The sequence below is a fragment of the Castor canadensis genome, chromosome 7 (assembly GCF_047511655.1).
Source record: "Castor canadensis chromosome 7, mCasCan1.hap1v2, whole genome shotgun sequence".
NCBI classification, from domain to species: domain Eukaryota; kingdom Metazoa; phylum Chordata; class Mammalia; order Rodentia; family Castoridae; genus Castor; species Castor canadensis.
The window spans coordinates 147,768,966-147,783,316 of NC_133392.1; the positions used below are offsets into that span (position 1 = coordinate 147,768,966).

Sequence of the window (14,351 nt, forward strand, 5' to 3'; positions counted from 1 at the left end):
TAAAAAAAAAAAGAAATGGCCTGTTCTTAATTTTATCCCAGCAATAGTAAAGTGTAGGCCAATGATTTTGAATTTAGATGAAAACCAAATGTTATTTAAGTGTTACATAAAAATTTACTTTTGTTATCTAGAAATCTTTAAAAAAATATCTGAGTCCTGAACAAAATATTTTCTTACAGCTACCAATCTCTTACACTTTATATAGAATTGTAAAGAGACTTAAGATGGCGTGACTTACTTAAGATTACACAGTTGGCATCTGGTATAGTGGCTTGCTGCTGTCATCCTAGCTACTTGGGAGGCAGAATCAGGAGGATATCAGTTCAACACCAGCCCAGGCAAGAAAAAGTTAGCAAGACTCCCATCTCAGCCAACATGCCAGGTTTGGTTGCACACTTCTGTCAAACCAGCTACATGGGAGGCTGTAAGTTGGAGGATTTCAAACTGAAGCTATAGGTAAAAAACACAAAACCCTACCAGACAAATAACCAAAGCAAAAAGGGCCCGGGTAGAATGTCTGCCTAGCAAGTGCGAGGTCCTTGAGTTTAGTTCCCAGTACTGGAAGAAAAAAGAAAAAAAAATTATAGTTAATAGAAGTAGACACAAGTCTAGAATTGACTGGGGTATGAACTCAGGGCTTTACGCTTGCAAAGCAGGTGCTCTACCACTTGAGCCACACCTCCAGTCTATTTTCCCCTGGTTAATTTTGAGATAGGGTCTCGCTTTATGCCAGGGCTGGCCTCAAACCATGATCCTCCTGATCTCATTCTCAGAAGTAGCTAGGATTTACAGTGTGAGCCTGGTGCCTGGCACACAAGCCAATTTTGGCTATCCCTGTTCTGAAGTGCTTGAGATCAGAAGTATTTCAGAATTTTTCCAGTTTGGAAATATTTGCATACATTTACTGGTTGAACGGCCTTACTCTGTAAATCTGAATGCTTTGGATTTTCAGATTGGGGATGCTCAGTCTCACTCAAATAACATGCCAGGTAATTATCATGATATAGGAGGAACCAAAGCCACTGGTCAGAAAGTTAGGAGTGTGTGCCTAATATGTTTGCTGTTGAAATCTCTGGGCTGCAGCTACACAATTGCCAGTCATCCAAATCTCTCTTGGTACAGTTGAACTTCTCTTTTATTCTTCTCAATTTGAATACAGGTATGACTTAGACCTAATAATTCTCAGCATGACTTTGCAGGGGTAATTAATTGCCTATTCTTGTGTTTCAGTGCAAACAGTTACTACTGCACCAAAGACCTGGAAGAAACCAAAAGATCGAAACCGAACCAATGAAGAGGTGTTAGAGGTTGAATTGGAGGTAAGAGGCAGCAAATAGCTTTAACTTATCTTCAGGTCAGTGGTGGTGTTGCAAATTACCTGTGAGATTTATCAAGCTCAGAAAGTTCATTTTTAAAAGTCTGTTTACTGTAGATTTTAAACGATTTTTAATGACATGCTTAGTTTCATTTGAATTCTTGCCTTGAAAATCTCTCTTGTAAGTGGCCAACTTTTGCAGCTGGGTACATGACTCAGTTGATAAGAGAGCTTGCTTTTCAGCATTAGGACCCTGGGTTAAAAAACAAAACAAACCCAAAAAAAAACCTCTTCCTAATTGAAACTTTCCACATAGAAGACTAATCTTGTAAGCAAAAGCTTTTTTTTTTTTTTTGAAATGTCCATTAGCAGTGATGGTAGAAATACTGTGGGGGAAATAGTCAGTACAGTACAGGAAAATTTATTTCCAATCTTCTTTTCCCCTACATCCCAGTAACTTTTCTTCATATCATTTGTCTGTGTTGAAATAAGCCTCACCAGATTTTGCTATAGTTTAAAAAATACCAACTCCAAAAGATGATGCGAGGCAGAAACAAGAACAAATGCAGTGCTAAGGATTGCTGGAACAATTTCCTTGTTTGTGATCTCATCATCCTTAGTGTTGGGCACTAAAGCTTATGGAGTAGTATAGACAATCTGCTAGTAACTGTTTTCCTTTTATACTATTGGTTTTTGACATGAGGGTCTCACTTCTCACTATGTAGCCCAGGCTGGCCACCCCCACCTGGCTTTTTAATCTATTCTTTTTTGTTCGAAGGTTTTTGATGTTGTTTTGAGACATGGTCTCACTGTGCAGTCCAGCTTGCCTCCAACTTGATATCCTTCTGCCTCAGCTTCGCAAGTGCTCAGACTATGGAAAGTGACCACAAGGCCTGGCCTTACACTATTCTTATAGACCACTTCAATAATATAATTTTTCTGAAGGTTTAAAATGATATTAAAATAGATAGGCTGTTTTAAGGCAACTTTAAATGCATTTACTTTTCTAGCTAGTTAAAATTTTTATTCTCTTAGCCAAGCATGGTGGCTTGTGCCTATAATCCTAGCTATTCAGGAAGATCACTGTTTCAGTCCAGCCCAGGCAAAAAGTATGTAAGACCCCATCTCCGTTAATAAAAGCTAGGTATGGTGCTGTGCGCCTGTCATCCCCTTCTATGCGGGAAGCATAAAGAGGAGGATTGGAGGATTGTAGTCCAAGCTGGCGTGGGCATAACTGGAATACTCTATTTAAAAAACACCTAAAGCAAAAAAGGACCGGTGTTTGTGTTGGGTGGGGGGGGGGACACGATGGACGGGGCGGATAGCTCAAATTTAGAAGCTTGTGGGTTAAAACCCCAGCACTTAAAAAGAAAAAATTTTCTTCTTCCTGCAGCTTACATTACCCCTTTGTTGCTTTCCCTGTCCTGCCATTACCTTTATGTGATGTTCTGTTGATGTCACAGTTAGGCCCTTAGCAACCACTAACATGTTGCATGGGTGTGATTTGATTGTGGTTATCAGGGAGTAAGATTTGGCACTAACAGTAGAGGTGCCAGTGGTTGTTACACTCCTCTTGCAGCTTAACAAGAAAATGCTGCTCCTACAGAAAATAAAATACTTTCTAGAGGCATGGGAATCACATATATTCCTGGTATGGCTATATATATTGACTTCTTTTTAGGTGCAGCTGGATTTTTATTCATTTTCTTCTGTTATGTTTCATGTTCCTTTGTCCTATAGCTATATTTCTCATGTCTTCAAATATTCATACTGGTTTTGTATGTGTGTGTGACATTTTAAGACTAGTTAGGGTTTCCTAAACAGCTTACTTATTTTGTAAAAGTTGGAATAGTAAATATTTTAGACCTATGGACTGTTGTGATCTCTGTCACACTCCTCACTGTACCACTTCAGCCCCAAAGCAGTCAAAGACAATAGGTAAACCAGTAAAATCTGGCTATATTCCAGTACATCTTTATTGGTGGCCCCTGAAATTTGAATTTGTATGTCATGAACTACTAGAAGTATAAAAATCATCCTATCCTTGCCTGTCTTACAAAATAAGTACTGAGGCAAAATTGGCAGTGGGCTATAGTTTGCTATAATCCTGCTTTAGCCTGTTATTCTTCAAAAAGGAGAACTGTTTTGAGTCTTTTATTTTCATTTTTTGTTTGTTTGTTTGTTTTAGTGGAACTAAGGACTGAACTCAAGGCTTCATGCCTTCTTAGCAAGTGCTATACCACTTGAGCCACACCCTAGTACCTTAACTCATTTTTAATCAGTCACTTATTTCCTACCCTTATTGGATAAATGTTAAATTTAAAAAGTATTTGTTCATTTGCATATAGATTTCTTTCAGAAATGTAATTTCCTTGCCTTAACTAAAATAAGTGATTATTAGAGTAGTTTATTTGTTGGATACCTTTTCCTTCATTTGCACTGACGAAGCACTCTCTTCCTTAGGTTATTTTCTCAGCCTTTAAAAAAATAATATGCAGGCACATTCTATTTTGAATCATTACAAATACGTCATTGTTGTCGAATCATTATAAATATATATTATTAGCTTCTTTAAGTTATAGCCTAGAAAAGTAACAAAATGTTTTCTTTTTAAAATTGCCGGTGAAAGCATTTTAAAATTTGTTATAAAATTTTAGGAAATTTCATCAACCATTGCATCCTTAGTTCTCCATGTATTAAAAGATTCATTGTGTTAAGCTGGAGTTTTGTCAACTAAATTCTCCTTCAACACAAAAGTTTCACCTTTTGCTATCAAGCCAATGGAGTTCTCTTTTTATTCATTGTGGTTTTCTGAGTGAAAAAAATAGAAACTATTAAGGCTCTTTTGGACTAGTTTGATAGGGCTTCACCCTGATGAAAGAAAAATAATCACATATTTAATTTTCCTATTTTTGTTGATTCTTTTGAAATATCCCTTATAACATTGTGTTTGAGACACTTTAGTGATTCTGTGTCCTCTAAATTACGGTTTGTTGTTCATGGGGAAAGTGTCTTTATACGTCTTTTTGGTGTTAGAAATTGAAGTTCCAAATAATAAACTTCTGTTTATGTCTGTTACGGATTTTAGATACAGAGAGGAATACCCAGTTTTCCTCTCTAAAACGGCATTTTCTTTTCACATTTTGCAAGATTTAAAAGAAGAGTTCTACTTAATCATATAATGCAGTTATCCTGTTCTTTACTATCATTTATATACATACACTTCAGGGTTTTGTACGTCTTGGGGGTTGTTACTGTTTTTGTTTGGTCTGGGGTTGAACTCAGGGCCTTGCACTTGCGAGGCAGGTATACCTTCCACCTGAACCTCGCCCCTAGCCCTTTTTCACTTTTTTCTAGAGTTTTCCTGGGATATGTTCCTCCTAACTCTGCTTCCTACACAACTGGGATCACAGGAATACAACTTCACATGTGGCTTATTGATTGGGATAGGATCTCACTAACTTTGCTGGGTTGACCTCAAACTATAATCTTGCCTACCCCAAAGCTGGAGTTACAGGCATGAACTACTGAATCTAGCCTACACTTCAGATTATTAAAAGTTTTGCTGGGTATGATAGTGCATTACTATAGTCTCAATGACTTGGGAATTTGCAACAGAAAAATTGCTTGATTCTGAGATAGTGAAGCCATCCTGGGCAACATAGTTAGACCTCTTCTGGGGTTTAAGGGAAGGAGAGTTTTCCTGATGACCTGTACTTAATTATAAAGTTTGTTTTTTGGAGTCATTATGAGTTCATTTAAAGTATAAGTATGAAGTTTTTTCTTCTCAGTTTCTGAGGTATAGGCCATAAACCCCCTATCTTTACCTCCCAGTAGCGAGGATTATTGGCATGTACCATCATGTCCAGCAGTTACATTTTGTTTTTGAGATAGGATCTTACTGACTTTTTGCCCCAGCTAGCTTTCAGTTGTGATCCTCTTTTCTGTGCCTCCACAGTAGGGATTGCAAGTTCTTTTCTCTTCGTGGATTTTTTTTTTTTTTGGTGGTACTGTGGGGTTTTTGTTTTGTTTTGTTTTATTTTGCTGTATTTTTGTTTTGAGACCTTGCTATTTCCCAGGCTGCCTTCAAACTCATGAAACTTGCTCCCCAAGTGCTAGGATTACCATTCCTAACATCTATCTTTTGATAGTTTCCATATACTGCCTCTTACAGAGGTGTGTTTGGTGGGGGGGGGGCCAAGCATATTTGCATAAACTTTTTTTTCCATTAGATAATCAGGACCTAAAAACTATCTATTTCTACTGATAACATTTGAAAATTTGTGTCTTTTTTTCTGTGATCTGATGTATCATAAAAGAAAACTTACTAGTATTATTTCTGTTATAATTCTTTTGTGTTATAAAGTAGATTTGTCACTCAAATCTTTTTAAACATAATCATTTGTGATGGTCTGCATTCTGATATTTAGAATATGCACCTTACTCAGTGCTCTGTTGAGTTCTTTTTCCATAGAATTGTCTTCAGTGTATTCCTCTTTATGAAAAAGAAAGAGACATTTCATGGTGAACTTTGCCTCAGGAGTTTTGGTGGTTAAGGATGACCTTAGAAAGCTGTTTTGTTTGATATCTGGCACCCAGATACATGGTGAAAAACAACCTGAGGGATAGCTTCAATTCTTCTTTGCCGAAAAAATAGACTTGATACTTCAGAACCAGATTTTTCCCTAAAGAGTTAACATTCTGAGCTTTTTATACACACACACACACACACACACACACACACACACACACACACACACACACTCATGTATTCCGAGTCCAAGCAAATTGATTTTAACTAACATGTGACCTCCGTGTAACATGAGATACATTTGGCTTTATAGGAGTTAAATGCTTTAATTCCCCCAACTCTCCATTTCTCAGCCAAAGACAGCACCAAAATACAGTCTCCAGAGTGTTTCTGTTTATATTTGTTGAGCCTTACTAGTTAGAGGAATGCTTATTTCAGATTTCTGACTAGAACTTTTTCATGTTCATCAAATTCCAAGGATTAACAATTCTTTCCATTATACCCTTTGGTACATTTTGATTTCATTACTCACATTTTAAAACATTTCAGTAGCTATTTGAATTGTCTGCCTTATCCCAGGTTGTGAAATGAGTAACATGCTTTTTAAAATTTTACCTTTCTAGTATATGCTGACACAGTCTTACCTTGAGTGACAGTGCTTTCCTGTGCTTTTTGTAGGAGGTAGATATATGCCATTATTTATGTTTATACATGTGAAAAAATATGTAATTTCTATCTTCACTTATACTTTAGCCTAAAGCTGAAGAGGAACTTTCAATTGACAGTGTACTTGAATCTCAACAAGATAAAATAAGCCAAGGGTTTCATCAGGACAAAGACCTCTCTGACCTAAAAAGAGTGAAAGCTGTGGAAGAAAATGGAGAAGAAGTTGAGCCTATCCACAATGGTGCTGAGAATATTTCTGAGGGTGAAGGAATAGATGCTAATTCAGGCTCTACTGATAGTACTGGTGATGGGGTCACATTCCCATTTAAGTCAGGTATGTTTATCTCTGCATTCTTGGGTACCTCGTTCGTTCTCCCCTTCACTCTGCTGTAATCTTAAAGAAATATTGCTTCCTCATTGAAATGTTAGATGGAAAAGCTTCATCACAAAATACTAACTACAGAATACACACACAAACATAATTTAGTCATTAGCAAATCCAGAGAATTCTGTACTGGCAGAAATGATACCTGATGTTGGTATTTCAGGACTTTTCTGGCATTGGAAGAGCAGTTGCCAAAGGGAATCCATTACTGCCAGGCTGTTGGAATTCAACAAGAGAAATTTACAGAGGTGTGGTTCAGGTGGTGGAGCATCTGCTTTGCAAGTGCGAGGCCCTATTTCAAATCCAGTCCCACCAAAAAGAAAGAGATACTTTTGTTCATTTTAATTCAGAGGGATACTATATCTGACCATGTCCCTTGAGATTATCATTTCATAAGCTTTAGATTCAGTTTGTTGACAGAAATCATGGTAGAATTTAACTCTGATATAAATCAGCCAGGCAATGTAATTAAATTATCAAATACCTGTAGTGTTGGGAGATGGCACTGAGAAATTTATGATAAACTGCAAGATCTTTCATCTTCTGACACCGTCAAATGCATTAAAATTCTATACACTGGAATGTACCTCAGTGGCAGCTTGCTTGCCTAGCAAGCATGAAACCCCGAGTTCCATCCCCAGCATCTCAAAAACAAAACAAAAAACTTCTGTCCTAATATTGTGCACCATGATTTGGCTTTGAGATTTTGGGAAAAATTTGTTGTGGACATGTGGGAAAAGGTGGTTCCCTGTGATGAAACTTTGAGGTATATGAAAAGTTTTTCTTAGTCTGCCAGATCTACAATAAATTTTAAAAGTGGGCATGGTGGGTTATGCCTTTAATACTCATTAGTCTGAGGCAGGAAGATCAAGAGTTCATGGCCAGCTGGGTGCCAGTGGCTCACGCCTGTAATCCTAGCTGCTCAGGAGGCAGAGATCAGGAGGATTGAAGTTTGAAGCCAGCCTGGACAAATAGTTCTGAGAGACCCTATCTCAAAAAACCCTTCACAAAAAAGGGCTGGTGGAGTAGCTCAAGGTGAAGGGCCTGAGTTCAAGCCCCAGTACAGCAAAAAAAAAAAAAAAAAAGAGTTCATGGTCATTTGAACTACATAGCAAGACCCTGGTTGGTGGAATGGCCTAAGTGGTAAAGCACCTACCTGCCTAGTAAGCATGAGGCCCTGAGTTCAAACCCCAGTACTGCCAGTAATAACAATAATAAAAACAACAAAAAGGAAAATTTTTCATGAGATAGGGTTTGAATGTAAAAATACCAGACTTCAAAAATAAGGAGGACCATTTTTTTCAAACTGCTGGTCTTAATACATTTAGTAGCCTATGAAATAAATCTAGTGGGCCATTACCAATAATTTTATAAAAGGAAAAGTGTCAGTGCATTACATGTAATAAAAGTTAGTGTGATTTCAAGAAACTTTTATTTTAGTTCTGTAAGTGTTTATCCTGAGTCATGAAGTTGTACTTGTTACTGTGAGTTGTAATCAAAAATATTTGAAAACCACTGTCTTATACTTCCCACCTTGATATACTGATCTTACTCACAGTACACTCCTGCTAATGGACTTTATGAAATTGTTAGGTTTTGTCATTTCTATTTTCACACAGTGTTTAGGAGCTATAAGACCTAAAAAGTTTTTAGGTAAAAACTCTTTTTCAGTTTTCAAGCTGGTATTTTTAAGTCACTTTTGACAATCTGGGTGCATACCAGAACACCAAAAACTTGCAGCTACCACCAGTATTTCTTCAGGAAATTGAGAGAGTATTGTCTGTTTTACAAATGTAGATTATACTGTATCATTTTTTCATGGTGAAAGTGTACAACTTTTAGCCAGTCAACTATAATCGATCAACTTCCTTTTATCCCTCTAATACAGTATTCAACAGCAGTAGTTGGACAAAAGGCAGTTTAAAATTTAGATCCTGATAAGTTGGCCACCTTTTAATAAACATATTAAGGTAATAGGATTTAGTTAAAAATATCTGCAAAATTTTGCCGACCATTAGTGGATCTATAATCTCTGCAAATAGAAGCTAAAATCTGCTACCATGAACTGATCTGGTGTCTGATTTTCATAGGAATTCTGTCAATTAAAAGAATCATTGCTTGCTTTCATTATCCAATAAAATATTATATAGAATTTCTCCAGTTTCATTTAGAGAGAGTGGGGCTAAATTAGTGATTACTGGTACAGTACCATTGGTAGCAAGGTAAACTTCTATGGTAAAATAGTAACTTAAAATTCTTATTAAAAATATTAACTAAGCTGGGCATTGTAGTGTACTTCTGTAATCCTAGCACTCTAGCACTCAGGAGACTGAGGCCATAGGATCACAAGTTCAAAGCCAGCCTAGGCTACATAGAAAGACCCTATCTCAACAAAATAAAACAGAAATAATAGCTAAGAGTGCTTTCAGAGCCAGGATATTTGTTTTGTACTATATTTTGTTCAGATTATACAGCAGATATATATGATTAGACTTTTCAGTACCTTTAGTTACTTATTTTTGTGTTTTATGTCCTTTAATCTTTTTCTTTTCTCTAAATACCATTTCTGTATGAACAACCAAAGTATCCTTGTTTTCTGTGGTGCCAAAGGTTTTGTTGAATTCCTTATTTCTGAGGTATTTGAAGTTTAGGGTTGCCTTTGATTTTTTTTTTTTTTTTTGTTTGTTTGTGCTTAAGGAAATAAACTAAATACTGCAATCCAGTTTGTGCAAACAGTTATCTGCCTACATCTCTCTTTTTAGAATCCTGGAAGCCTGCTGATACTGAAGGCAAGAAGCAGTATGGCAGGGAATTTCTGCTGGACTTTCAATTTATGCCAGCCTGTATCCAAAAACCAGAGGGCCTGCCTCCTATCACTGATGTGGTTCTTGACAAGGTAAGCTGCATCTTTGAGAGAACCAGGTCTTTCAGTGGGAGCTGATTTTAACTTATCAAAACAGATATGTATTTCACATACATACTTGAGCAGTTTTTAGGAACTGTTAGACCAAATGTCATTTGAATAGAAACTTGTAACGTTTCAGAACTAGATTTTCCCAAAACACTGTGGGAGTTTTACTTTTTGCTGGTTAGAATAATGTGTGGGCCCTTATTTGAGTGGTGATTTCTAAAAATTGAATAATGTATTTTCTTATTATGGCTCTTTCCTCATTATAAGTTAAAAATTGTTGTTTGTTGAAGATAGCACAAGGCTAAATTTGATAAAGCTCTTTCCTCACTCTTCTAAAATGTGTTTATTTTTTGGCAGGACTGGGATTTGAACTCAGGGTCTCACACTTGATAGGCAGGCACTCTACCACTTGAGCCACTTCCTCAGCCCTTTTTTGTGTTGGTATTTTCAAGTTATGGTCTCATAAACTATTTTCCCAGGCTGACCTCAAACAACAATCCTCCTGATATCTGCCTCCTGGTTAGCTAAGATTACAGGCATGGGCCACTGACACCTGGCTCCCGCTCTTCCAAAATTTGATTATTGATGAGGACAGGTCAGAAACCTGGAAAGGTATTTGGCGGATAAAACTTGTGTGTTTGTGTGGGAGGTCAACATAATTCAAATAATGTATGTCATTACTTCTGTTAACTAAAGTCCCCAGTCCGGTGCAAACAGATAGACATTAGGCATTCTTTCTCTTTACATATGGTCTTGCTGCTTACAGAAAATTAGTATAGCCACTGTTCATTTAATAAGTTAAAAGGAATAGTCAGGTGTATATAAGGTATATATACCTTATATACCTTATAAGGTATATAAGGTGTATATAAGTAGTTTTATGTAAATCAGAGATGAACCAGTGTTGCTGACTAAGCTTAAAAAATTTTTGATTTGTTTTATTTTGGGTAATGCTGGAGATGGAAGCTAGAGGTCTCAAGCATGCCAACCAAGCAGTCTTCCTTTGAGCTATACCTCCAATGTCTGAAGTATTTTCGAAGAACTGTTTATCTCTCATTAAAATGTAGAAGTTAACTTTCATAAAATGAGATACACATTTTTTATGGAGATGTTCTCCAGCTGTTTATTCTAATCTTATTTGTATTATTTTACATTTCCATAGCAACTAATTTCTAGTTTCTCTTGTTAAAGCTAAGTCTTCTCTTAGGTACTTATATGAGGATAGTGGATGACTAATTGTTGAATTTAAGGGTGCTTCAGTACTTGAGAGGGCAATTAGATTATCCTCTTAGAAAACATGTCTTTCCACCTTACTTGTTTCTGACTTTAGTCAGTCATTACTATCACTGAGCTATTTAGCCTTGCTGAGTTCATAGTCATTTTATGTGCTTAATAAAAGCTACATATCTCATGTTAACGAGACAAAGTAAAATCTTAATTTGGAAGGAGAGACAGTACTGGAGTTTGAACTCAGCTTCATACTCGCTAGGTAGCTGCTCTCACTTTTTGCCCCAACCAACCTAGATCACACCCTGCCATTTGATTCCTCGCACCACGCGTTGACAGGGGATGCCATCCACATCCAACTTCTCTTTTTCTGAGAGGGGGATTCTCAATATCTATATTCCTGGCCTGGCACGGGATCCTGATACTCCCAGTATCAGCCTCCCACAGAGTTTGAGATTACAGTTCACATGCCTTGAGGCCCAGAGATTGAGATTCTTGCAAACTCTTTGCCCGAGCCAGCCTCCTAACCTTATCCTCCCAATCTCTGTTTCCCAAGTAGCTAGCATTACAAGGGTGAGCCACCAGCACCGGGCTCAAAATTAAATATTAAATGCTTCATTACATACGAGACATAGCTCCTTTGAGACTTTTTTCCTACTCAGTATGCATCAAAACCAAAGCAAACAATATCATGATTTCTATAGGCAAGTGCTCTGATTTCCTGGTCAGTAGCTTCTTAAAAATCCAAAAATTTGGCTCTAGTTTAGATCAACTCCAAATAACTTCTCTTCTGGCATTCTACCCTTCCTAACCATCTTGTAGACAGTCTATTGGCTGTGTTTTGCCTTGTCCTAGGAATTTAATGCCTAATCTGTCCCAGATTATCAAAAACACATTTTTGTTTCTGAGAGCTGAGGCTAGCCCAGTAGAAGCTGCTATGCAGCGGGTTGAACTTACACTGGTTCAGAAACTAGTGCTTACCCACTTCAGCTGACTACTTTTCAAAGTTTGTCTTAATTTTCTGGCACTAAATGTATTAGAACACTTATGTTTTAAACTGTTTTGTTTCTTCATGCAGATCAGCCAACCCAAATTGCCAATGAGAACTCTGGATCCTCGGATTTTGCCTCGGGGGCCAGACTTTACTCCAGCCTTTGCAGATTTTGGAAGGCAGACACCTGGTGGAAGAGGTATACCGGTAAGTACAAGTCACCTACAATCGAATCACTTAGAAAACTGTCACAGACTGCATGACATCTTCCTAATAGAAAAAGAATAGCTTTTACTTGTTGATTCCTGTCAATAACCTGTAGAAGAGGCAAAGATAGTCCTTTCCAGCTGAACATTAAAGCAAACTTCGAGTCACTTTTACTTGAAAGAACCTGGTGTGCATTGATATGATTTTGGTTTTTTCCCCATATTTTTTCAGTTGAAATGACCTGTAAGTAGATTTAAAAATAAACCCAGCCTCGATAGGGCTCCTGTTTTGTTTTGAGGTGTCAGAAGCATACTGGAGCTTTCTGGTAACAGTCATTCTTTGTCTTTGTTTCTACAGATTTGCAACATGCAGAGCAGGCATGGATTGCCAATTCTGGAACAGAGCAAAGCCCCAAGTTGTACTCCACTGGTGATGTCGCACTCACCCCTGAAAAACCTGCCTTTAGGGGTGCGATGAATTCTTTTTAAAAAAAAAAAAAAATAGTCTGTGGTCCACTGCAGTATTTTTTGTCTTGCTCGTCTCACTATGGATTGTGAAATCAAAATGTAGAAAGTGACATGTGTAAAAGAGGAGATTGCCATTATACCTACAGTGGCATTGTCCTCAGTGGTGGAAGTGGCATCACCAGTGGAGTTGTGCTGGGGCACTGCTCTGTGCAGAATTCAGCTAGCTCTGTCTCCTCTGGCCCTTGCACATTTGCAGAAAGCACAGGGAATGTTGCCAGTGGTTTGAATACCTTTTTTCCCCCACTATAGAGTGGCATCTTTTAAAGAGCACTTAAACTCTAGAGGAGCTCTTTGGGTTTCATATGTCTTTGCAGATCATCCTCTTAAGAGTTCTCTATGCTTATAAAAAGGTTTTTATATGACACTTTATTTTCCCATTACCTTTTTATTTCTGGAAGACCAACTTTTGAAACTTGCTTTCAAATAAGACTACACTGTCTGAAAACAAATCATGTTATAGATTTTTTAATTAGTATTTGCCTACAGCTAAACACTGATTGAAAGTACTTGAATTCCTCTACCATGTTCAAGGCTTTATATAGAGTATAGAAAACCTCCTTGAGTTGAGACTCACTATTGAGCACTGCCATTTTTTTTTTTTTTTTTTTTTTTTTTTGGTAGTACTGGGGTTTGAATTCAGGGCCTATACCCTGAGCCACTCCACCAACCCTTTTTTTTTTTTTTTAAGAGGTTTTTCAAGATAGGGTATCATGAACTATTTGTCTAGGTTGGTTTTGAACTGCGACCCTCCTGACCTCTGCCTCCTGAGTAGCTACTGGTGCCCGGCAAGCACCATCATCTTAAAGACCTCTGTGTGTGTTATATTCTGTTCAAATACAAATTAAAATTAAAATTTAACATCTTTTTCCTAAATATTAAGTTAATAATTTTCTAAAGCTGAATTATCTCACCATAAATTAGCTTTCTAAAAACCATTTTATGCCTCAAATTTTCTTTCAGCATTATTTCCTCTTTTGATAGTTTAAATTTGTATTTGTATTACTTTTCAATTTGATCCTGATTTATACACTGTTTTGTGAACATTTCAAATAATGTTTGAAATAGCGTTCGTTTTGATTATTCGCTGGATAATAGCATATGGTGTTACCATATTGGTCAGTTTTGTTCATGTTATTCATAAGATGATATGAATTGTGATGTATCCTCTTTTAATATGTATTGTCACTTTATTATCATCTCCTTAGTCATCATTTTTAATGTCAGGTTCAGCAAAAAAATGAAATAATGTAAGTTGATAATGAGTTATGTCTTTTTTAGTATTGAAAATAGAAAATGAATTTTAAAAGTAACTTTCTCAAACTGTATATTTACTCATTCATCTATATTCCTACATATATCAGATACATGATATATTATGTAGAATTTGTAGTGTTTCCCGAAAGATCACCTCTCATTATTAAGTTTACTTTCTTTAAGAAGCTTTGGCATGCTGGGCACTGGTGGCTTGTGCTTGTAATCCTGGCTAACTTGGCAGGTTAAGATTTGGAGGATCTTATTTCAAGGCCATCCCGAGCAGATAGTTCAAGATCCCATCTCCAAAATATCCAGAGCACAATGGACTGGAGGGGTG

At 37.0% G+C, this 14,351-nt stretch overlaps 1 protein-coding gene across 39 annotated transcripts in view; it reads left to right on the forward strand.

Annotated features, from left to right (window-relative positions):
• Positions 1-14,351, forward strand: part of Eif4g3 (eukaryotic translation initiation factor 4 gamma 3) — a 269,231-nt gene that overhangs the window by 182,749 nt on the left and 72,131 nt on the right. For 28 of the 39 annotated variants that reach the window (XM_074081102.1, XM_074081107.1, XM_074081115.1 and 25 more), the window contains 5 exons: positions 1,231-1,319; positions 6,600-6,846; positions 9,660-9,793; positions 12,114-12,233; positions 12,591-12,701. In XM_074081102.1, the coding sequence (XP_073937203.1) occupies positions 1,231-1,319; positions 6,600-6,846; positions 9,660-9,793; positions 12,114-12,233; positions 12,591-12,701 (701 nt within the window). The remainder of the gene's footprint in view (positions 1-1,230; positions 1,320-6,599; positions 6,847-9,659; positions 9,794-12,113; positions 12,234-12,590; positions 12,702-14,351) is intronic. The other 11 variants (XM_074081117.1, XM_074081098.1, XM_074081099.1 and 8 more) reach the window with 1 other exon arrangement.